General features: G+C 41.4%; 1 protein-coding gene across 17 annotated transcripts in view; it reads left to right on the top strand.

The window, feature by feature from the left end:
* Positions 1-26065, top strand: part of NFIA (nuclear factor I A) — a 413057-nt gene that overhangs the window by 319170 nt on the left and 67822 nt on the right. For 13 of the 17 annotated variants that reach the window (XM_075320390.1, XM_075320397.1, XM_075320396.1 and 10 more), the window contains 2 exons: positions 16226-16404; positions 23508-23673. In XM_075320390.1, the coding sequence (XP_075176505.1) occupies positions 16226-16404; positions 23508-23673 (345 nt within the window). The remainder of the gene's footprint in view (positions 1-16225; positions 16405-23507; positions 23674-26065) is intronic. The other 4 variants (XM_075320398.1, XM_075320395.1, XM_075320387.1 and 1 more) reach the window with 1 other exon arrangement.

Below are 26065 nucleotides of genomic sequence, written 5' to 3'. Positions count from 1 at the left end.
CTGCTGAGACATTGTATCTAATGCTGTCATGTGTGATACTGACTGCTGAGACATTGTATCTAATGCTGTCATGTGTGATACTGACTGCTGAGACATTGTATCTAATCCTCTCATGTGTGATACTGACTGCTGAGACATTGTATCTAATGCTGTCATGTGTGATACTGACTGCTGAGACATTGTATCTAATCCTCTCATGTGTGATACTGACTGCTGAGACATTGTATCTAATGCTGTCATGTGTGATACTGACTGCTGAGACATTGTATCTAATGCTGTCATGTGTGATACTGACTGCTGAGACATTGTATCTAATGCTGTCATGTGTGATACTGTCTGCTTTGCTGCCATATCTAAGCCTATCATGTGATACTGTCGGCTGATAAACTGTATCTAGTTTATTTAGGTGTGAAAATGTTTGTTGCGTCCATGATTTCTAAGAATACGATGAGTGATACTGTCCACTGATCCAGTGTATCTAAATCTGTCATGTATGATCCCACCTAATTAATCCCCTCCACATTCCCGGGGACCGTGTACACCCTCAGTGCAGTCTTTCATCTATCCTTTGTTTAGACTCGACTTATATTCTCTCTTATAAACGTATCATTATAAGGTGTTTTAATGGCCCGTTACCCCGGGCACCATAATCTTGTCCTATCTACAGAGTATACAATATACAACCCCTGAACACACAATCATTCTTGTGCATGTTTTGTGTCAGTAAGCAGCCTGGTTTATGAGCTAGTAAAACCGCCATTTCTTGTGTAAGTCTCCTGTCAGCAAAGGGAACACAGAGCTGCCCTGTACCATAGGTGTGACAGTCCGCCCCAAGCGGCACACATCTCATCCACTTCCGAGGCTTCTGATCGTGGAATCCATGAGGCTTGCTTCATTCACATCACTCTACTCACTTTTTATTTTCTAAGTCTTCGGACCAACATTTTCCTAGAAGCAAAAAAATATTATTACAATCCTGAGTTACATCCTGACTTATACTCCAGAGCTGCACTCACTATTCTGCTGGTGCAGTCACTGTGTACATACATTACATTACTTATCCTGTACTGATCCTGAGTTACATCCTGTATTATACTCCAGAGCTGTACTCACTATTCTGCTGGTGCAGTCACTGTGTATATACATTACATTACTGATCCTGTACTGATCCTGAGTTACCTCCTGTATTATACTCCAGAGCTGCACTCACTATTATGCTGGTGCAGTCACTGTGTACATACATTACATTAATTATCCTGTACTGATCCTAAGTTACGTCCTGTACTATCCTCCAGAGCTGCACTCCCTATTCTGCTGGTGCAGTCACTGTGTACATACATTACATTACTGATCCTGTACTGATCCCGAGTTACATCCTATATTATACTTCAGAGCTACACTCACTATTCTGCTGGGGCAGTCACTGTGTACATACATTACATTACTTATCCTGTACGGATCCTGAGTAACATCCTGTATTATACCCCAGAGCTGCACTCACTATTCTGCTGCTGGAGTCACTGTGTACATACAATACATTACTGATCCTGAGTTAAATTTAAGTAATGTATGTACACAGTGACTGCACCAGCAGAATAGTGAGTGCAGCTCTGGGGTATAATACAGGATGTAACTCAGGAAATTTCACACAGAATATCTATAGATATTCTGAAAAATAATACTCTAATGTGGAGTAACTTTTTAAAGGTAATATACTAATAAATGTTCCTAGAACTGCACCTGTGGAAAGATACATTGTTACATTCTTCCTTCTGCATTTTCGGCTGTCTTTCTTCTTTCGTCACTTATTTGGAATATTACTTTGATTGATGAGTGCATTTTTTTACTTCCTCAAAAATGTACGGTACATCTATTAAGTTCTAGATCTGTCGGTAAAAGAAGTGAAGCAGATTCCTGACACCCAGGACGTCGTCTAACTTTGCTCTCATAATATATTGTGAAGTAACTTTTGCTGGAAGTGCACCTCGAGTTTAAATGCAGGCTCGGAATATGTAGATAGGAGCCGTAATATAATTTACCTCTCAGTTTCCCTTCAATCCATAGATTGCAAGAAAGAGGTGTAACCTGAAATGTCAGGGCCTCTATGGTTCATTGGGAACTTTAAAGACATTGTCCACCTTTATGACATTATATATATATATATATATATATATATATATATATATATATATATATATATATATATATATACATACACACACATATATATATATATATATATATATATATATACATATATATATATATACATACATACATACATTTGGGGCTAAAAATAATGTTTGCAATTGAGTTTCATTAAAAATATTGTAAAATTTAGCTTTTACAGATTCTTTGTTTTTCTGCAACTTTGATGTGGTTATAATTCAGCTGAGGAGCTCAGAAAAGACAGACAAGGGTTACCAATATTATCATGTAGGAGGCACCGATAGGTTTAATGTGCCGGGCACTGTGGTGTGACACTTTTTCTATTATTGAGTTATTTTGGATGAATATTGATAATTGAGCATTGTGGCTGGTGTTATTCTGGTTCTGTGGCTTCTGCTGTTTTTCAGAGTAATTCAGTATAAGGGCATTCTTTCTGGTACTGTTATAAGGATATGTTTGATAGGTATTGTTATGGAGTACTGAAGCTGGCACTGATACATGGTCCCTCTAGTTGGCAGTTTGGCTGGTCATGGTTTGGGACTATTGAGGCTTGTACAGTTCTGGGACTCTTATAATGATGCATATTTGTAAGGTTACACTGGCTGATATTATGGTAGTACTGTAGTAAGGATACTGTTGGTGGTACTGTTATGAGTCACTATAGATGGTCATGTTATAGGAATACTGTGGCTGGTACTAATAATGACACTGGCACATTACCATGGTTCTGCTGTAGTAGGGGTATTGTGAATGGTACTGTTATAAGTCAGTGTGCTTGGTGGTATAATGGGGCACTATAACTGGTCATTTTATAGGAATACTGTTTGTAATATTCATCTCGGGATACTGTGGTCAATATTCTTATGGTGGCACTGTAACATGCACTGTTATAATGGTACTCTGCCTAATGTTACATGGGAGTATTTTAGAAGGGGTATTGAGGCTGATACTGTTAAGTCGCTGTGCTTGGTGGCATTAGGAGGCACTATGGCTGGTCTTGTAATAGGAATACTCGAGTTATTACCCTTATGTTAGCAATGTAACCTGAACTGTTATAAGAACACTGAGAAGAATATTATGGGAGTAATGTCGGAGGAATGTGGAGGCTGGTACAGTTAAAAATCACTGTGCCTCGTGGTATTGTGGGGCACTATGGCTGGTCATCTTATAGGAATACTGTGGCTGATACTCATAATGACATTGATGTATTAGGGTATTTTGGGTGGTACTGTTATAAGTCGCTGTGCTTGGTAGTATTATGGGGCATTATAGCTGGTCATTTTATAGGAATATTCTGTGTAATTTTCATCTCTGGATACTGTGGTACTCTTATGGTGGCACTGTAACCTGGACTGTTAAAGGGGTACTGTGGCTAATGTTATGTTAGTATTGTAGGAGGGGTATTGAGGCTGGTACTGTCATAAGTCGCTGTGCTTGGTGGTATTATGAGCGCTACGGCTGGTAATGCAACAAGAATACTGTGGCAGCTTCTCATAACGACATTGGCACATTATCATGGTAGTACTGTAGTAAGGGTATTGTGGGTGGTATTGTTTATAAGTGGCTGTGCTTGGTGGTATTATAGGGCACTGCGGTATAGCTGGCCATTTTATAGGAATACTGTACCTGGTACTATAATGACAGTGGCACATTATCATGATAGTACTGTAGGAGGGGTATTGTGGGTGGTAATGTTATAAGTCAGTGTGCTTGGTAGTACTATGGGGCACTGCGATATAGCTGGTCATTTTAGAGGAATATTGTTTCTGATATTGGTCTCTGGATACTGTGGTCAATACTCTTATGGGGGTACTGTGACCTGGACAGTTATAAAGGTAACCCGGGTAATGTTACGGGAGTTCTGCGGGAGGGTTTTGTGGCTGGCCCTTCTTTAGCCGACCCGGCTTTGTCCGACCCGGCTTTGTCCGACCCGGCTTTGTCCGGCCCGGCTTTGTCCGACCCGGCTTTGTCCGGCCCGGCTTTGTCCGGCCCTGCTTTGGCCGGCCCTGCTTTGGCCGGCCCTGCTTTGGCCGGCCCTGCTTTGGCCGGCCCTGCTTTGGCCGGCCCTGCTTTGGCCGGCCCTGTAATAGATGTATGCTCTCCATCAGTATTCTGGTGGTACTGCACATCTGTAGCCTTGTCTTACACCACACACCGTTTCGCCCCTTCCCTGCCATCTTCTGATGTTTCTCAGCAGTTGACGTCTCTTTAGTGTACAGTGACATCTATGGGCATTGTGTCTCATACCTGGTATTTGTCATTTTTCCTCCTTTTTTACCGGACACTTAACAGTGTGGTCACCCGCATAATTATCCAAAGACTGATGGTCAGTAATGAGAGTATGTGTTGGCTAATACTTGCAGTGTATATAAAGCTCTCTGGATAGTCGGTGTATTGTGCAGTCGATGGCCCGTCCTCGAGCGTCGCTGTGATCTTGGGATGGTTTTATTTCACATAATGCCTATACTGTACAATAAACCGGCTGGAGATCTGTCTCTGGGAACGGGCAACTTTTCTAAAGAAATCCTAAAATAAAAACCCAGCTTTTTTTTTCTTTAATTAATTGTCTTCGCCCGATTCTGCTAATTGTTATTGTGAAGGTGCACGGAAAAGCGCGCAATTAGAGGCGGAAAGCATGTAATTACAACGCGGCCTCCACTATACAGAGGAGGGGACCGCAGCCGCGCTGAGGAAATATTTAAACAGGAGATTGCTCTGTCCGTTTCCCCATAATGAAGAGCTTAGGTTCATAGTATTTTAAATTAACCATATCGCCTCACGCTGGGGTTGTGTTCACCGGACCAATGAGATCTCGCCTTCCCTTTGTGGAGCCGCTCAATAATTACTAAGCACAAGTATAAATGAAAGCTCTATTGCAATCATAATTTGCACGTAGATAGATGCGAGGGGCGTCCCGCCGAGTTAATTTGGAATTCCCGCTGCACGGACGAGGAACAGTGTTAACATTTTCATCGCAGAGCTAAATCCACAGAACGTTCATTTATTTATTTTACAGGCAAATGTATTTATGGAGAAGACGTATAGATCAGCAGTATTAAAGGGGAGTAAAGATCAGCGCCGAGTAAAAGGGGGAGTAAAGATCAGCGCCGAGTTAAAGGGGGAGTAAAGATCAGCGCTGATTATAAGGGGGAGTAAGGATCAGCGCCCAGTAAAAGAGGGAGTAAAGATCAGCGCTGATTTATAAGGGGGAGTAAAGATCAGTGCCAATTTAAAAGGGGGAGTAAAGATCAGTGCCGATTTAAAAGGGGGAGTAAAGATTAACGACTATTAAAAGGGGGAGTAAAGATCAGCGTCTATTAAAAGGGGAGTAAAGATTAGTGCCTATTAAAAGGGAGAGTGAAGAACAGCGCCAATTAAAAGGGGGGGTAATGATCAGCTCTGATTAAAAGGGGGAGTAAAGATCAGCGCCGATTAGATGGGGGAGTAAAAATCAGTGACTATTAAAAGGAGGAGTAAAGATTAGTGCTGATTTAAAAGGGGGAGTAAAGATCAGCGTCTATTAAAAGGGGGAGTAAAGATCAGCGTCTATTAAAAGGGGGAGTAAAGATTAGTGCCTATTAAAAGGGGGGAGTGAAGAACAGCGCCAATTAAAAGGGGGAGTAAAGATCAGCGCTGGATAAAAGGGGGAGTAAAGATCAGCACCAATTGAGCAGGTGAGTAACGATCAGCACCAATTGAGCAGGGGAGTAAAGATCAGCACCAATTGAGCAGGGGAGTAAAGATCAGCACCAATTGAGCAGGGGAGTAAAGATCAGCACCAATTGAGCAGGGGAGTAAAGATCAGCACCAATTGAGCAGGGGAGTAAAGATCAGCACCAATTGAGCAGGGGAGTAAAGATCAGCGCCGATTAAAATGGTGAGTAAAGATCAGTACCAATTGAGCAGGGGAGTAAAGATCAGCGCCGATTAAAATGGTGAGTAAAGATCAGTACCAATTGAGCAGGGGAGTAAAGATCCGCACCAATTTAAAGGGGAATGTGAAGATCAACAAGGAGATGTGTACAGATCAGCGGCAATCAGGAGGACTGAGTACAGATCAGCAGGAGATAAGAGGGGGGTACAGATCTGTGGCAACTATGATCATGGGGATACAGACTGGTGATGAATAAAGGGGTGGATGTGAGACGCAATTAAGGGTAGAGCTTATTTTGTTGGTAATTAAAAGGGAGTAGAGATCAGCAGTGATTTTAGGGGACGGAGTGCAGATCAGCGCCAATTTAGATGGTCGTGTAAGATCAGCAGTGATGAAGAGAGATAACAATGTAGCAGCAATTAAAGTGGGTGCAAATCGTCAGCTATTATGGGTGGGTGCAAATCCGTGCTTAATAAAGATTGAGTACAGATCTGTGGTGTTCCATTCGGAGGTGGAGTACAGATCAGTAATGATTTGGAGGAGGCGCAAAGATTGGCCGCGATTGGAAGGAGAGTGCAGATATACAATAATGAGGGTGGGATGAAGAACAGATCAGCAGCCATTAGTGGGCAGTGAAACGGAGCTCATTTGTGATAACGAGTTGTCTTACCTTGTAAAATTGCAAAGTATTTAGAAAAAGAAGCAACTTTGCAATTTACCTCTTATGAACAATCTTCTCCATTATCAAGAACAGAGGCATTTTAAAATTCTATAGTGTATGTCTGTTGCCTAGGTTACCGGCCACCTTTGCAGTATATTGGAGGCGGTCGGTTTCCTAGGCACAAAGTGCAGCACTTTCAAGCTGTTTACTTTAGAGGCATGAAGCTGTTCACTGACCCTGACCCTGCTTGCAGCGTAGGAGAGAGCAAGGTTCGGACCAATAGTCCAACTATGCCGCTGATCTGCACTTTCAATCTTCAGGAATGAACCACATACAGAGGGGCCCACAACAAACAAATGGTCTGCTAATGCTCCCATCTCTACCTTCATTTCTGAACAGTGGGGTCCAATGCTCATTCATCCCACTTTTCAACACTATAAAAGTGAGGTGTCGTTCTCAGACTGCGCCCCGCACCAGCGCCTCCTCAAGTTACAATGTCTCTGACGACTCCTCTGTTTAAATGTTTCTTCGATTGAGAGATGGATGGGCCATTCTCCACCCTTTTTATATTGTTTTTGGGTTACTTAGAATATTGTTTAAATCAGATTATTTTTTTATGAATAATGTTCTTTTATTTCATGATCTAAATTTAAAATATCTGAAAGTTTTCAAAATTCACACTGGCCACAAGGCCTCATACTAGTTTCCCTGTTGTGTACAAATTAGTTTTAATAGTTAAATTATCATCGCAGACAGGATTACAATAACTGATAACACCTCTATATACAGTAGATAACACAGGATCCACCATTCACAATAGGTGATGTCACAGCACACTTCCTCCTCCTCCTGTACAATGACTAATAACACCTTTATATAGAGTAGATAACACAGGATCCACGATTCACAATAAGTGATGTCACAGCACACCTCCTCCTCCTCCTGTACAATGACTAATAACACCTCTATATACAGTAGATAACACGGGATCCACCATTCACAATAAGTGATGTCACAGCACACCTCCTCCTCCTGTACAATGACTGCTAAGACCTCTATATACAGTAGATAACACAGAATCCACCATTCACAATAGGTGATATCACAGCTCACCTCCTCCTGTACAATGACTGATAACACCTCTATATACAGTACATAACACAGGATCCACCATTCACAATAGGTGATGTCACAGCACACTTCCTCCTGTACAATGACTGATAACACCTCTATATACAGTACATAACACAGGATCCACCATTGACAATAGGTGATATCACAGCTCACCTCCTGAACAAAGACTAATAACTCCTCTATATACAGTAGATAACCTAGGATTCACCATTCACAATAGGTGATGTCAAACCTCACCTCCTCCTGTACAATGACAGATAACATCTTTATATACAGTACATAACACAGAATCCACCATTGACAATAGGTGATATCACAGCCCACCTCCTGTACAACGACAGATAACACCTCTATATACAGTAGATAACACAAGATCCACCATTCACAATAGGTGATGTCACATCTCATCTCCTCCTCTTGTACAATGACTGATAACACACCTATATACAGTAGATAATACAGGATCCACCATTCCCAATAGGTGATGTCACAGCTCACCTCCTCCTCCTGTACAATGATTGATAACACCTTTCTTAGTAGATAACATAGGATCCACCAATAGCTGAGCTCCCTCCACTAGAGGTAGATGCCAGCTGAATTATATAGCCAGCATCTGTCATTTAAAGCAGCAGCCAGAGCTAAGTCTGATTGCTGATGTTAACTGTTTAGATGGTGAGTCAATCTGACATTAACATCTTGGTGCATGCACATCGGCTTTCATTGGTCCCCTGCAATGCGATTGTGTGGCATTGATGGGGTCACCATTGACAGCGAGGACCTGCTGAAGGGGTTTGTGGCTGCCATCATAGAGTAGCCCAGGTGTGCAGTACTGTGGTATTAGACTTTACACTTAAATTGATCAGCCAGTCACAGGTTCAAGTTCCACTAATGGGACAAACATAAAATAAAGTATAAAAAAATATAAAAACATACCATGAATTGAATCATTTCCCTCTTATCCATCATTAAAAATAAAGAAATTAATAAAAAAAAAGTGTGATAATCCCAAGTCCATAAAAGAAACAAGAAATAGAAATGCCAGAGTTGAGGATTTTTAGTCACCACACCTCCCAAAAAAAAACAAAAAAAATTGAAAAGTAATCAAACTGTCGTATGTATCCCAAATAGCAGGGCCGGCGTCAGCACGCGGCATACCTGGGCAAATGCCGGGGCCCTGGAGAGCCGGGGGGGCCCACTCGGCCTCGTCAGTTCTGGTGCCCCTTGGCCGGGGCCCCCTCGCCTTAGTTCTGCTGCCCCCGGGCCGAGTTCCGCAGTCCTCGGCAGGAATCTGCAGCGCCGTCCCTTTAAGGCGCGCAGACTTCCTGGTTTGAACTTCATCTGTGGGCGGAGCTACCGACCGGCCTGCTCAGTCCCACAGATGAAGGAGTTGCAGTGCCAGCCAGCGACCCCCAGCACAGCTCTTCTCTCCGGCGCTGTGTGGGCCCCCTCTCCGGCGCTGTGTGGGCCCCCTCTCCGGCGCTGTGTGGGCCCCCTCTCCGGCGCTGTGTGGGCCCCCTCTCCGGCGCTGTGTGGGCCCCCTCTCCGGCGCTGTGTGGGCCCCCTCTCCGGCGCTGTGTGGGCCCCCTCTCCGGTGCTGTGTGGGCCCCCTCTCCGGTGCTGTGTGGGCCCCCTCTCCGGCGCTGTGTGGGCCCCCTCTCCGGCGCTTTGTGGGCCCCCTCTCCACCGTGACCTGAGAGGTATGTGCCCTCCCCGCCCCCGATTTATGGGCCCTGGGGAGCTGTATGGGCTTCTCCCCCCTTAGGTGTATGCCCTGCCCCCCGGTGCTGTATGTGCTGGCCCCTGGAGCTGTGTGTGTGGGCCCCACAGAGCTACATGTGTGTCTGTATGTATGTAGCAGAGCTATGTGTGTATGTATGTAGCAGAGCTATGTCTGTATGTATGTAGCAGAGCTATATGGGTATGTATGTAGCAGATTCATGTATGTATGTAGCAGAGCTATGTGTGTATGTATGTAGCAGATTCATGTATGTATGTAGCAGAGCTATATGTATGTAGCAGAGCTATGTATGTAGCAGAGCTATGTATGTAGCAGAGCTATGTGTGTATGTATGTAGCAGAGCTATGTGTGTATGTATGTAGCAGAGCTATGTGTGTATGTATGTAGCAGAGCTATGTGTGTATGTATGTAGCAGAGCTATGTGTGTATGTATGTAGCAGAGCTAGGTGTGTATGTATCCAGCAGAGCTGTGTATGTATGTAGCAGAGCTATGAGTGTATGTAGCAGAGCTATGTGTGTATGTATCCAGCAGAGCTGTGTATGTATGTAGCAGAGCTATGTGTGTATGTATCCAGCAGAGCTGTGTGTGTATGTAGCAGAGCTATGAGTGTATGTAGCAGAGCTATGTGTGTATGTATGTAGCAGAGCTATGTGTGTATGTATGTAGCAGAGCTATGTGTGTATGTATCCAGCAGAGCTGTGTATGTATGTAGCAGAGCTATGTGTGTATGTAGCAGAGCTGTGTGTGTATGTAGCAGAGCTATGTGTGTATGTATCCAGCAGAGCTGTGTGTGTCTGTATGTATGTATCTAGCAGAGTTGTGTTGTGTGTGTCTGTATGCATGTATGATGTGTATCTATGTATGTCAGTGTATATGACTGTATAGATGTCAGTTCTATACGTATTTTTGTGAGTTTGTCTTTAAATATGTATATGTATGTGTACGTATGTGTGTGTCTGCGTGTGGATGGGGCCCACCGGGACTCTTCCGCCCAGGGCCCACAAAAACCTGGAGCCGGCCCTGCCAAATAGCATCATCGAAAACTTCAAGGCCTCAACCCAGCAACAGAAAAATGAAAAGTTACGGTTCTCAGAAAATGGCCGCGGAAAACAAAATATTTAATTTAGAAACTTCAGAATTTTATTTATTTTTTTTTTTTACTACTTAAATACAAATGACCGACCTGGAGAATCATTACCAGCTCATTTCTACCATACAATGAACACCATGAAAAAAAATCAGATTTTTTTTTTTTCGCCATTTTATTTTATGTCTTTTTGTTTTAGTACATTGTACGCTAAAATATTTGGTGTCATTTGACAGCCCTCATTCTGCGATGTCACTGAAATAAGAAGGAAAAAAAATATATATATATATTACTCTTGGAAGAAGCAAAGAACGAAAGAGCAAAAATAAGAAATCACCCCAGTCCTGATGGAGTTAAAGGAGTTTACATAAAGTTAGCAAAGTTAAATTTTGGGATTGAGTCACCGGATGACAAAAAAATTAAAAATGAGGTGTAGTTAGTGAATAATTAGCAGAAAAAAAATCACCAGCAGCGCAGACCGTGCTAACATCGAAATCTGTGATCTGTCATTAGTTTTCAGAGAGATTGTTGAAGTATCCTTGAAGAGCGACTTGTTGACAGGCGTTTTCTAGATTAATTAGTGCACGGCGCTAATGGCTCTCTTATAATTACGCTCTTTCCTGTGAATATGTGTCAGCTAAACTCCTGCTCGGCAGAGATGACATCTTGTCCTTTTTTTTAAGGGTTTAATCTTTGAGCATTTCAAACTAATGCAAACCATTAAGGTATTCCCAGCAGGTGAGTGTACGGGGGGGGGGGGGGGGGGGGGGGGAGGGGGAGGGGTCTTGACTGTTTGAGTAACGGCTTTGATCGGACTATCTGATGAGGAGGAAAATGACTGTTTAGTTTTATGTTTGCTGATATCTAGCATTAGACACCAGGGGTGCAAGTCACTTGCAGAGCTTGGAGCATTGCCAGCCTCCCCTATTAAAGAGTCACTCTTCATATTTCCGATAAAGGACGGCTGTTAGATGATGTTTGAAAGCCTTTCACATCAGCAGGATTGGTGGCGCTTCCAATTAGCACTCTGATATGGTCAATCTAGAAAACAAATGAATTGAGCGGGTAGACGGGGCGATTGATGTCTTGTAATGTGGCCTAACACCAGGGGTGTGGGTTTCCAAATGTGCACTGAACACTTGGCCGTTTCTCCAGGGTATGCACATTTTTTTTTTTTTGCATTTTTTTTTATCATTTCTTACCTTTATTTGAAGTTGTTTAAATTTTTTCCTTTTTTGTATTATTTATATTTTTTTGTGTTTCATATATTAATTTTTTAATGTTGTACTTTTGCTGTTTTCTTCTTAGCTTTATTTTTTAGCCTTTTTTATTTTCTATTTATATTTTTGTGTTTCATATATTTTATTAATGTATCATTGCTTTTTTGGGGGGGGGGGTTCTTAGCTTTATTTTTTATCCTTTTATTATTTTCTATTTATTTTTGTGTTTCATACTAATTTTATTTCTATTTTTTTTTCTTAGAAAATAATAAAAGGATAAAAAATAAAGCTAAGAAAAAAAAATAGAAATAAAATTAATATGAAGCACAAAATAACTAGAAAATAATAAAAGGATAAAAAATAAAGCTATTTTATTTCTATTTTTTTTTCTTAGCTTTATTTTTTATCTTTTTATTATTTTCTTTTTATATTTTTGTTTCATATATTTATTAATGTTGTATTTTTGCTATTTTTTCCTTATTTATATTTTTGTGTTTCACGTACTAATTTATTAATGTATTTTGACTAGTTTTTGTTAGCTTTATTTTTTTATCCTTTTATTATTTGTGTTTCAAATATTAATGTTGTATTTTTCCTATTTTTTTTCTTAGCTTTATTTTTTATCCTGTTTTATTTTCTATTTATATTTTTGTGTTTCATATATTTATTAATATTATATTTTTGCTATTTTTTTCTTTTTATTATTTTCTATTTATATTTTTGTTTAAAGTTGTATTTTTGCTATTTTTTGGGGGGTTTTGTTAGCTTTATTTTTTTCTCCTTATTATTATATATTATTTTCTATTTATATGTGTTTCATATATTTATTAATGTTGTATTTTGCTATTTTTCTTTTTCTTTTTTATTATTTTCTATTTATTTTTTTGTGTTTTTATATATTAATTTATTAATATTGTATTTTTACTATTTTTTGTTTTTTCTTAGCTTCATTTTTTATCCTGTTTTATTTTAGATTTATATTTTTGTGTTTCATATATTAATTTATTAATGTATGTTTGTTTTTTTAATTTTCGTATCTTTTTGTATCCTTTTTTATTTTCTATTTGTATATTTGTTAATATATTGATTTTATAAATGAAGATTTACTAAATGTCTATAAAAAAATAAGTTATCACAATATTTATAACATTTTTAAATTTTTTAAAAACATTGGTAGATTTAAAAATAAAATACTATCATTTAATTACCTTAATACATTACATAATTACACATTATATATATATTTAATATTTTGGAGCAGATATATTAATCCTATCCAATTTTTAGACAGTGAAACAAAGTTATCGCGGTCCCTCATGCTGCTTGATGTATCCTTAGACTGTGTAGTCACCTATTAGCTGACTTTTACTAAAATTTTGGGAACACATTTCTGGTGTGATGTTGGTTTATTATGTTTCTTTCTTCCCCACTAAGTCATGTTTTTTACTTTGTTGGACAAAGTCTCAAAACAAAATAACTGTGGCACATAGTTGATTTTTTTTTTTTTTTTTTTTTAAAACTGCACCAGTTTAGTAACCTTCCCCATTGTTCCTCAGTATTTATTTTTTACTTTTGTAATTTTTGATTGTCGCCTTTACATTTCCGCATTTTTGAGTAGTATAATAGAAATTTAAGCAGGTATTTGATGGCATTGTAATGATATGACAGAAGTTTTGTAGGTAGGAGTGGGGAATAGTTAAGCATGTGATGCAGGTATTGATAGCCAAGTGAGGAGCAAACAAAAATACAAAGTGCTTAAACGAAAAACCTACGGTAATTTTTGCCCCCAGGAGAAATAAAAATAAGCGTAGGCTGGACTGGGGAGTCTGGCATTTATGCATTGCTGTAGATTTAAATATAAATATCGAACAATTGTCCTAGTTAAGAACCCCATACCATGGATGGCAAGAAGAACAAATAAATTAATTTTGGAACAAATCAAGCCAGACATGTCACTTGGAGCGAGGATTACCATGCTACAACTTATGAAGAGAGCAATCACTGGAAAATAACATTATGGTCGGAAGAATGGAAGGAACAAGGCAAAAAGGAAGACCAGCAACCCGATGGCTTGATACAATCAAGATAACGGTATAAAAGACCCTGGTGGCCCTATCTAGGCGCGAAGACGTTGGTAGACCTATCTAGGTGCAAAAGACACTCTTGGACCTGTCTAGGGTGAAAAGACCGTGGTGGACCTGTCTGGGGGAAGAAAAGACCCCAGTGGACCTGTCTAGGGTGAAAAGACCCTGGTGGACCACTCTAGTGGAAGAAGACCTTGGTGGACCTGTCTAGGGGGAGAAGACTCTGGTAGACCTGTCTAGGGTGAAAAGACCCTGGTGAACCTGTCTAGGGTGAAAAGACCTTGGTGGACCTCTCTAGGTGGAGAAGACCCTGGTGGACCTATCTAGGGATAAAAGACCCTAGTACACCTATTTATGCAAAGAAGACCCTGGTGTACCTGTCTGGGCAGAAAAGACCCTGGTGGACCTATCTAGGGATAAAAGACCCTAGTAGACCTATTTATGCAAAGAAGACCCTGGTGTACCTGTCTGGGCAGAAAAGACCCTGGTGGACCTATCTAGGCTGCACAAGATCGATCATCCTACAGAGCGTTCATCCATCACGTTGTCATGGCTCGAGATGGAACTGAAGACTGTTAAATAATAATTATAATATAGATTATGTTTGGCTGATCTTCAGCGAGACTGTCTGACCGTCTGATGTGTGGGAGCCTAACCTCTCTCCCGCCATCATAAGTTTGTGCAGCTGTAGTTTCAACACCCGATCATTTTGATTGCAGGGTAGATGAGGTGTCTGATGGCCACTTTCTTTCTATTCTCTCCCATTGAAAACACATGAATATTCAGTTAAGGTGAGCATTCCTGTGTTATCTCATGTATGACTAGCTTGATATTACATTTCCATTCATTACTATTAGAGGAGAGAATTGGTGGGGGGGAGGGGGTACCACAGGCTATTGTTACCCCTTGCAAAATTTGCAGCTGACCATGGAGGATCTTGTACATTGTGCGACCAGTAATGGTTTGCAGTGTGCAACATGACACAGCCCATTATGAAATAGCTCAGGCCTTAGGGTATGTTTCTATATCTATAGGTATGCAAAAAAAAATGTTAAAGAATAGATGTGCACCCTTCACTTTCCCTCTTGTAAAATTCTGTTCGGGGAAACGGTAAGATTCTAATATGTCAAGACCTTCATTGTAACAGCCGCCGCCACGTGATAATAGACTCGTAGAACAATGATAAATTGATTTGTGGTTGAGACTTAAATGCCCACGTGATGAGGTCACCTCCCAGAAAACCAATTACTACTTTCTGCAAAGCTCCCCAGTATTGTGTATCTTCTGCTTCAAGCATCTCTGCTTCCTCCAAGAACCTGCGATGAGGCGTTATTTCGTCACCTGGCCTTAAGGGTTTTGTATTTCATTAAACACTTTTTGGCTTTCCGCGCAAGAACAATACAGTAGTTGCATTGTGTTCATGGTGCACGTGACGGCATATATTATACTCCACGACATGAAGAGAACGCCCCGCGAAAAAAAACAAACATTCACTGTGCAGTTATATTTCATTGCTGTTATATCCTTCAGGGGTGATTTATCTGTTCTATGATCTGTCATGTTGCATTTTTTAATTAGGTAATACATGATTTATTTCTTGATTACATTACCGGAAACCCAATAGCGCCACTATAGGGCCCCTATTATGGTGACGCATGTTACCACTCAAGACAGATGGACTTGGTTCTGTATCTGTTTCAAGCAGTTTCCATTATACTTTCTTTTATTTTTAATTATGTGGTTCCTCAGGGGCGGGGCATCTTGCACAGATCAATCCAATAAGTGAAGTGCTGGTTTATTCTTACACCGGGTCACTGTTTTTTCTTGCATAGGTGTGGCACAGCGGCCCTCCGGGCCAGCCAGATGTGCAGAGGACTGCAATTACTGCAATTCCTCAGCACAGCGAGTGGCTGGGATGTGATTGTGCATCCCTGTGAAGGAGATTTAGCCTCCTGCCCCTTTATTCTCCTAATCAGTGGGGATCCATGAGGGGTCGGCGCCTCACCAGTTCTACTTCGTTAATTTAAGGCGAAAGTGTTAGGGCAACAAAGAACTGTGAATTGTCCCTGGTATGAACTGCCTATGACAGGAAGTGTGTATCCGTCACACTGAGTGTATACATTGTATCAATGTGTTCTTTGTTATACTGTGATTGCGATGGATATTTGTTTTTGGAAGACGCTTCAGACCTTTATGTGAACCGTAAATGTTTTACAGCAAACTGAGATAACAGTCGCTTCTCTTCTCTCCCTGACAGCGAGTCCGCATGCAACGCCATCAACTTTACATTTCCCGACGTCACCCATTATCCAGCAACCTGGGCCGTATTTCTCTCATCCAGCAATCCGCTATCACCCGCAGGAGACTCTGAAAGAGTTTGTCCAACTTGTCTGCCCAGAAGCCGGTCAGCAGGCTGGACAGGTGGGGTTCCTAAACGTAAGGACTGCTTTTTATACTACACAAGTGTCTTCCCACTGTCTCTGAAATGTTCATTTTACCAACATTGTGTTATGCTGATCCTAAGTTACACCATGTATTATACTCCAGAGCTGCACTCATTATTCTGCTAGTGTTGTCACTCTGTACACACATTACATTACTGATCCTGAATAACATCCTGTATTATACTCTAGAGCTGCACTCACTATTCTGCTGGTACAGTCACTGTGTACATACATTACATTACTTATCCTGTACTGATCCTGAGTTACATCCTGTATTATACTCCAGAGCTGCACTCACTATTCTGCTGGTGTAGTCACTGTGTGCATATACTACATTACTTATCCTGTACTGATCCTGAGTTATAGTCCAGAGCTGCATTCACTATTCTGCTGGAAGAGTCACTGTGTACATGTACATTACATTACTTATCCTTTACTAATCCTTAGTTACATTCTGTATAATAATGCAAGAGCTGCATTTACAATTCTGTAGGTTTCCAAACTTTTTCCATGTATAATAAGAATTTAAATAAAGGGTTTTCTTTTCAGTAACAACAAGCAGAATAGTGAGTGCAGCTCTAGAGTATAATAACTCAGGATCAGTAATGTATGTACATAGTGACTGCCCCAGCAGAATAGTGAGTGCAGCTCTGAGGTATGATGACATGTATAAGTCAGGATGAGTATAAAGGTACCGTCACACTAAGCAACATCGCTAGCAACATCGCTGCTGATGCACAACTTGCTAGCGATGTTGCTGTGTGTGACATCCAGCAACAACCTGGCCCCTGCTGTGAGGTCGTTGGTTGTTGCGGAATGTCCTGGGCCATTTTTTAGTTGTTGCTCTCCCGCTGTGAAGCGCACATCGCTGTGTGTGACAGCGACAGAGCAGCAACGGCAGCAGGAGCCGGCTTCTGCAGACGCTGGTAACCACGGTAAACAGCGGGTAACCAAAAAGCCCTTTGCTTGGTTACCCGATATTTACCTTCGTTACCAGCGTCCGCCGCTCTCAGCTGTCAGTGCCGACTCCTGCTCTGTGCACATGTAGCTGCAGTACACATCAGGTAATTAACCCGATGTGTACTGTGGCTATGTGTGCAGTGAACAGGGAGCCGACACTGGCAGCGTGAGAGCGGCGGACGCTGGTAACGAAGGTAAATATCGCGTAACCAAGGAAAGGGATTCTTGGTTACCCGATGTTTACTGTGGTTACCAGTGTCCGCAGAAGCTGGCTCCCTGCTTCCTGCACACGTAGCAGAGTACACATCGGGTACTGTGGCTAGGTGTGCGCTGGTAACCAAGGTAAATTTCGGGTTGGTTACCCGATATTTACCTTAGTTACCAAGCGCAGCATGCTTCCACGTGTAGCGACGCTCCAGCGATCCCTGCCAGGTCAGGTTGCTGGTGGGATCGCTGGAGCGTCGCTTAGTGTGACATCTTTCCAGCGACCTCCTAGCAACTTACCAGCGATCCCTATCAGGTTGTATCGTTGTTGGGATCGCTGGTAAGTTGTTTAGTGTGACTGGGCCTTAACATGTGTACAGAGACTCTGCTGATTATGTGCTTGAGTGTCTTCTGTGAAGAAATTCCATGTCTTTTACTCCAGTCACATGCGGAGCTTTATTCAGATTTCTACTAGTGTCATTTTACCACCCATGTTAGTGAATTCTCATTTGCTGCCAGTTGATGTGACTCTGTGGACACTAGGTGCTGTAAATCAATCTTCATGTAATGCTGATGTATTCTGGGAAGCTGTCTGATGAATTGTGAATGCAGCTCTGGATGTGACTGGAGTATATGTGGAGGAAGTTACTTTTATTTTTATATATATATATATATATATATATATATATATATATATATATATATATATATATATATATATATATATATATATATATATATATATATATATATACATATATACATACAGTTAGGTCCAGAAATATTTGGACAGTGACACAAGTTTTGTTATTTTAGCTGTTTACAAAAACATGTTCAGAAATACAATTATATATATAATATGGGCTGAAAGTGCACACTCCCAGCTGCAATATGAGAGTTTTCACATCCAAATCGGAGAAAGGGTTTAGGAATCATAGCTCTGTAATGCATAGCCTCCTCTTTTTCAAGGGACCAAAAGTAATTGGACAAGGGACTCTAAGGGCTGCAATTAACTCTGAAGACGTCTCCCTCGTTAACCTGTAATCAATGAAGTAGTTAAAAGGTCTGGGGTTGATTACAGGTGTGTGGTTTTGCATTTGGAAGCTGTTGCTGTGACCAGACAACATGCGGTCTAAGGAACTCTCAATTGAGGTGAAGCAGAACATCCTGAGGCTGAAAAAAAAAGAAAAAATCCATCAGAGAGATAGCAGACATGCTTGGAGTAGCAAAATCAACAGTCGGGTACATTCTGAGAAAAAAAGGAATTGACTGGTGAGCTTGGGAACTCAAAAAGGCCTGGGCGTCCACGGATGACAACAGTGGTGGATGATCGCCGCATACTTTCTTTGGTGAAGAAGAACCCGTTCACAACATCAACTGAAGTCCAGAACACTCTCAGTGAAGTAGGTGTATCTGTCTCTAAGTCACCAGTAAAGAGAAGACTCCATGAAAGTAAATACAAAGGGTTCACATCTAGATGCAAACCATTCATCAATTCCAAAAATAGACAGGCCAGAGTTAAATTTGCTGAAAAACACCTCATGAAGCCAGCTCAGTTCTGGAAAAGTATTCTATGGACAGATGAGACCAAGATCAACCTGTACCAGAATGATGGGAAGAAAAAAGTTTGGAGAAGAAAGGAAACGGCACATGATCCAAGGCACACCACATCCTCTGTAAAACATGGTAGAGGCAACGTGATGGCATGGGCATGCATGGCTTTCAATGGCACTGGGTCACTTGTGTTTATTGATGACATAACAGCAGACAAGAGTAGCCGGATGAATTCTGAAGTGTACCGAGATATACTTTCAGCCCAGATTCAGCCAAATGCCGCAAAGTTGATCGGACGGCGCTTCATAGTACAGATGGACAATGACCCCAAGCATACAGCCAAAGCTACCCAGGAGTTCATGAGTGCAAAAAAGTGGAACCTTCTGCAATGGCCAAGTCAATCACCAGATCTTAACCCAATTGAGCATGCATTTCACTTGCTCAAATCCAGACTTAAGACGGAAAGACCCACAAACAAGCAAGACCTGAAGGCTGCGGCTGTAAAGGCCTGGCAAAGCATTAAGAAGGAGGAAACCCAGTGTTTGGTGATGTCCATGGGTTCCAGACTTAAGGCAGTGATTACCTCCAAAGGAGTCGCAACAAAATATTGAAAATAAAAATATTTTGTTTGGGTTTGGTTTATTTGTCCAATTACTTTTGACCTCATAAAATGTGGAGTGTTTGTAAAGAAATGTATACAATTCCTACAATTTCTATCAGATATTTTTGTTCAGACCTTCAAATTAAACGTTACAATCTGCACTTGAATTCTGTTGTAGAGATTTCATTTCAAATCCAATGTGGTGGCATGCAGAGCCCAACTCGCCAAAATTGTGTCACTGTCCAAAGATTTCTGGACCTAACTGTATATATATATATATATATATATATATATATATATATATATATATATATATATATATATATATATATATATATATATATAATATATTATAATATGATATGTTGTGTGAAGATGCCGAAGGTTGAGCCTTCACTTAGCGATCACATTAGACCATTTCCAGTTACTCCATTGCTAAGCATTCTGGGTAACGCACCGGATTTTAATACAGTTTTTAATGTTTTTGGTGTTTTATCGCGTCTTTAGCTCCACGTTCATTAATCCCCTTTTAAATCTATTTTGCAGAGCTCATAGTTTACAGTCACTCTAAATGAAATTATTGCAGATAGCTATTACATTGTGGGGGGATAAATTAGGAAAAGGAAGAAATAAAAGTACAAAATGAAATGGCTCCGGCTAAATGATCTTTAACAACTTGTGGGAAGACAGATGTTGCAGGTCTGGATGTTATTTATCCGTGTATATCAAGTGCTTGAGTTCTAGTTGACCAGTGCTTGAACCCTGCATACCACACGGCAAATTTCTTAGGCTTGGTATTTATCTGTCTGCAGATCTGCGAATGCAGAAAAAGGCCAAGCGAGAAAAGTATCCGAGACCTAATAACCACTCAGAGGCTGCGTCCTAATATAATGGACGGCATTCAGCGTCAGGACTGGGGGGATTGGTATAAATTGGGGAAGGAGGGTAACCAAAATGGTCCCTTGTCATATGGCTGCAAATAAGCCAAATATTCTACCCCGTTCATGCTGGGAGTTGTAGTGTTGCAACAGTCGGGATCATTGTGCTGCAGAGTAGCCCATAGCAAGTAGGGACGGTGCATGTTACTAAGAGATAGGTGCACGGTTTGATGCAAAGCTTTTTGTGCATCATTCTCAATAAAGATTTAATGCTCCAAAATGGGCATTAAAGGGGATGTGAATTCTGGACCAATTCCTTGACCGTTAGCTGACGGATTAGGATCTTGTAGCTGGGTCCCCTTCCAATCAGGGGATATCAGCAATGCCGCCCAGTCTGCACACTGATACACTTTTGTAGCATGAGGGGATAAAAGAGGCTCGAGTCCCTATAATGTATCAAAAATAAATAAAATAAAAATACAGCAACTTTGCAAATGGTCTTAAAGGGGTTGTCCGGTGTCAATCCACAATTCTGCAATTACTCTGTGTCACTCTATGTGAGTGCAGACTTGTGAATCCTGATATTGCACACTGCAAGGATTCCAGGTGTCAGAGCTGGGAATGGCGGCCACGAGTATGCGATATGTACACTCCCAGCCACGTTCTCACTACAGGGGCGCAGCCTCACTCGGTGCAAATGTATTAAGTGAGATCACCGATTTCCAGTTGGATTCTGGCAGGCAGTCTGCATATCACATTTTGACGGCCACGTGACCACCATTCCTGACTCTGACACCGTGAATCCTTACTTTGTGCAGATCCTGCATATCGCATTCTCGCGGCCACATGATCGCCATTCTCAGTCCTGACACTGCGAATCCTCACAGCATGCAGATTCTGCATTCCCGCGGCCACATGATCGCCATTCTCAGCCCTGACACTGCGAATCCTCACAGCATGCAGATTCTGCATTCCCGCGGCCACATGATCGCCATTCTCAGCCCTGACACTGCGAATCCTCACAGCATGCAGATTCTGCATTTTTGGGGCAACGTGACTGCTGTTCTCAGCTGACACCGTGAATCCTCACACCATGCAAATTCTGCATATCACATTCTCGAGGCCACGTGACCGCCATTTTGGCTCTGACTTTGCATGTCGGGATTCATAAGTCTAAAGTCACATAGATTGAGTACAAACTTATGGATTTAGACCAGACAACCACTTTAAATAATAATAAAAAAAAAATATTGTTTAGTGTATGCAGCTCCTATCCAGACCTGTGTGTCTCCATGGCTACAGACTACAAACAAACCCTGTGTAGTCAGATCCTACAAAAGTATATAATATACTTGTAGTATATAATATTGGGCTGATTTTTTTTTTTTCTCCAAAGTTCCAGGAACCCGTCTTGCTTGTGTGACACGTGGACACATCACAGCCGCAATTATGGAAGTTATAAAGACTTCACTAAAGGATTTTATTGTTCCTTAAAACCACTATAGTCCCATTTTATGGTCCCGCCGGTTGCCATTCTTCTCTCCCCAGGCGCGTGCTGCATATAGAATGAGATGCCTGTATGGCGGATCCATTTGTTGACTGTTGTCAAAACTGATATTGTCAGACAGCGCGAGTGCTCGGCCTCCTAAACTCTATTGCTCCATAAATTAAACTTACTGCTCGGCCTCATAAAATGTTAAATATATGGTTACGCTGGTGCACAGCTGAGACGGGCCGGAGCGGAGATGGAAGTTTATTCCATTTTTGCTCTGGCTAAATGATTCTAAGGGATCAGGTTTATGACTTGACTTGAAAAAAGAAAAAAAAAATCCGTCTCGGAATGTGTCACTCAAGCGGATGATACATTGTAACAAACCATCCGCAAGACAGTGACCACTCCATGCTGTCCTGACAATGGTGTATTCACTCTGCAAGATAGTGACAGGTATCTGCAATCCAATGGAAAGGAATCGTAAACCCTGAATCCTTTATTCTGGCAACCAATAATCCATGAAATCTGATGATCCAGCAAGGATCTACAATACATTGTGGACATTCATAGAATTTAATGTAATTAAATATTGAAAAAAAAAACTTTAATCTGGCATTTGGTAATCCAAAAATTCTGATAATCCAGTCCTTGTTTTCATCACACAACTGCAAAATGTTATGGCTTTTTTATAGGATCAGAAGTAATTAGGATTTGTTGGTCTCTGATTAAACCGTAAAAAATGTTTAACCTGACCTCCAATAATCCAGAGTATTTGATAATCCAGTACTTTATAGGTCAATTTCAGATACTTGCTTTTATACACTGAAAGGTGCAAACGCATTTACAATCACTAATTGTTATTTCTCTTCTACTTCTAAAATAATTCACGAAGCAACAATGCAAATAATATTGATAAATAAAGAATTCTTCAGTTTGATGTATACAGCTCCCAGGCTGACCTATGTGTCTCCATGGTTAAAGACCACAGCCGTGTGTAGTCTGATTCTGCAGTCGTAGTAGTTTCTTCCATCCACCTCCCCTTCTACTGAGTGTAGGTGGCCGGCCGGGGAGCAGCTAGAAGACTGTATGACCTGGGGTGGAAGTACAATAGGTGCAGGGGTTGCAGTCACTCCACAAAGCATGGTTGGGGCTCCAATAAGTATGAAAAAAAAAAAGTCTTTTAAAGACTTGCAATAATTGAGGGTCCCGTTGGCGCTTTTTCTTCAGGTCCATGAGTTTCAAGTTCCTCCACTGAGTATGAGTGTAGAATCAGAAACACAGCTGCAGTGTAAAATATGGGGGTCAAGAGGTAGATTTTAATAATTGTAGTCCCTTCCTCTTTAAGTATTATTTTTGCTCTCTGATCTATTTGTGTTCTCACTTTGTTTGTTTTTTTTGTTTCACAGCCCAATGGTAGCAGCCAAGGCAAGGTGCACAATCCATTCCTTCCTACTCCCATGTTGCCACCACCTCCTCCGCCACCAATGGCCAGGCCTGTGCCCCTGCCGGTGCCAGACACAAAGCCTCCAACAACGTCTACAGAAGGAGGAGCCTCATCTCCCACTTCTCCGAGTAAGTGATCAGGGTCACCATGGAAGATTTTATTACTCTGCCATCATATTGCAGCTTTCTTTCTTTCTTTCTTTCGTCTTTCTTTCATCTCTCTTCCTTTCGTCTTTCTTCTTTCTTTGGTTTTTCTTTCTTTTGTCTCTTTCTTTCATCTCTTTCTTTCTTCCGTTTTTTTTCTTTCGTTTTTTCTTTCTTTCGTTTTTCTTTATTTCGGCTTTCTTTCGTCTTCTTTGTTTCTTTTTTCTCTTTCTTTTTCTTCTTTCTTTTTTTTTCTCTTTTTCTTTCATCCTTTCTCTTTCCTTCCTTTCCATTTTCTTTTTCTTATTCATTCATTCTTTCATTCATTTTCATTCTTTTGATCATTCTTTCTTTTTCTTGCCTTCTTTGTCTCTTTCCTTCTTTGTCTTTCTTTCTTATGCTTTCTTTCTTTCATTTTCTCTTTCTTTCTAAAGGCCCAGTCACACTAAACAACTTACCAGCGATCCCAACAACGATCCAACCTGATAGGGATCGCTGGTAAGTTGCTAGGAGGTTGCTGGTGAGATGTCACACTGCGACGCTCCAGCGATCCCACCAGCAACCTGACCTGGCAGGGATTGCTGGAGCATGGCTACACGAGTTGCTGGTGAGCTCAACAGCAACCAGTGACCAGCCCCCAGCCAGCAGGGTCACGTGGAAGCGATGCTGCGCTTGGTAACTAAGGTAAATATCGGGTAACCAACCCGATATTTACCTTGGTTACTAAGCGCACACCGCTTAGCGCTGGGTCCCTGCTCTCCTAGCTACAGTACACATGGGGTTAATTACCCGATGTGTACTGCAGCTACACGTGCAGAGAGCCGCGCACACTGCTTAGCTCTGGCTCCCTGCTCTCCTAGCTACAGTACACATCGGGTTAATTACGCGATGTGTACTGCAGCTACATGTGCACAGGACAGGAGCCGGCACTGACAGTGAGAGCGGTGGAGGCTGGTAACAAAGGTAAATATCGGGTAACCAAGGACAGGGCTTCTTGGTTACCCGATGTTTACTGTGGTTACCAGCGTCCGCAGAAGCCGGCTCCTGCTGCCTGCACATTTAGTTGTTGCTGTCTCGCTGTCACACACAGCGATCTGTGCTTCACAGCGGGACAGCAACAACTAAAAAATAGCTCAGGACATTCAGCAACAACCAGCGACCTCACAGCAGGGGCCAGGTTGTTGCTGGATGTCACACACAGCGACATCACTAGCAACGTCACAAAAGTTGTTCGTTAGCAGCGATGTTGCTAGCGATGTTGTTTAGTGTGACTGGGCCTTAAAACTTTCACTTGGGGGCATTCACCTCCTTTCTAATGTATAGATATTATGGCACCTATAATGAATGGGAGTTAAGTTATAGAAAAGTGTCCATAGACTAATACAGCCTCAAGGAGATCAGGGTTAGCACCTCCTCCGGAGACCATAGAGTGACAGGGAGTACAGAACCTTACCTGTGTGCATAGTCTTTTTCCTCATGTAAACTTCGAGCAGTACAATAGAGATGTCACCTGTCCTAAGGTCAATGCTACTGAGCCTTTCCTATAATAAAAATGAAATTGCTCTGCTGACCTTGCCCCAGTCTACACAGAACAGCAAACAGGATGTGTGTGCTCCAGTGACCAGTGTGAATCGCCATATTTGTTCCTACCTACAGACTGAAATATCTATGTGTTAAGCGCCCTTATAATTCATGTTATCAGTTTATCAGGTGCTATATAACCAGATCACCTGTGACAGCGGCTGCGGACGGGGGAATTACAGTACTCGTAGATTTTATGTGAGCAAACTCTCTGCTGTTTTCTTAGTCAAGCTGAAAGTGAACTTCCTGGGGCTCGGTTCACATCATTTATTTAAAAGCTTCCACAAAATGAAGACTTTCATATTGTACTGCACTCACGTAACGCTGCTTGAATTTATTATCAGATATACCTGAGGTTAGACTTGCAGAAGAGATTCCTAGCAAGGTGAAATTAATAATAGAGATGGACATGAAAGGCTGGTAACAATATAAAATGAAGAGTGTATATTTTTTATCTGTGCTGAAACATGTATACATAGTACCAACTATTTGTATATCTATGCCACCGAGCAATTCACAAGAGAGAGATGGCATCAATGTGAATGCAGCATATCCAGTCACCAGAGAGTGGTTAAATTATTAAGGATGCAGCTTCTCTGTTCACTTTGAAAAGGGTGACATATAATTGTGAATGCAGCATAACCGCTCATTAGAGACCAGGGGTATCACTGACAATGTAGCCTATCCATTCACTAGAGAGCGGTGACATCACTGAGAATGCAGCCTATCCATTCACTAGAGAGCAGTGACATCACTGAGAATGCAGCCTATCCATTCACTAGAGAGCGGTGACATC

This window comes from Anomaloglossus baeobatrachus, chromosome 8 (genome assembly GCF_048569485.1).
Source record: "Anomaloglossus baeobatrachus isolate aAnoBae1 chromosome 8, aAnoBae1.hap1, whole genome shotgun sequence".
Lineage (NCBI taxonomy): Eukaryota > Metazoa > Chordata > Amphibia > Anura > Aromobatidae > Anomaloglossus > Anomaloglossus baeobatrachus.
Note: the sequence above shows the minus strand (reverse complement) of the source record. Positions and strands in the feature narration are given on the sequence as shown.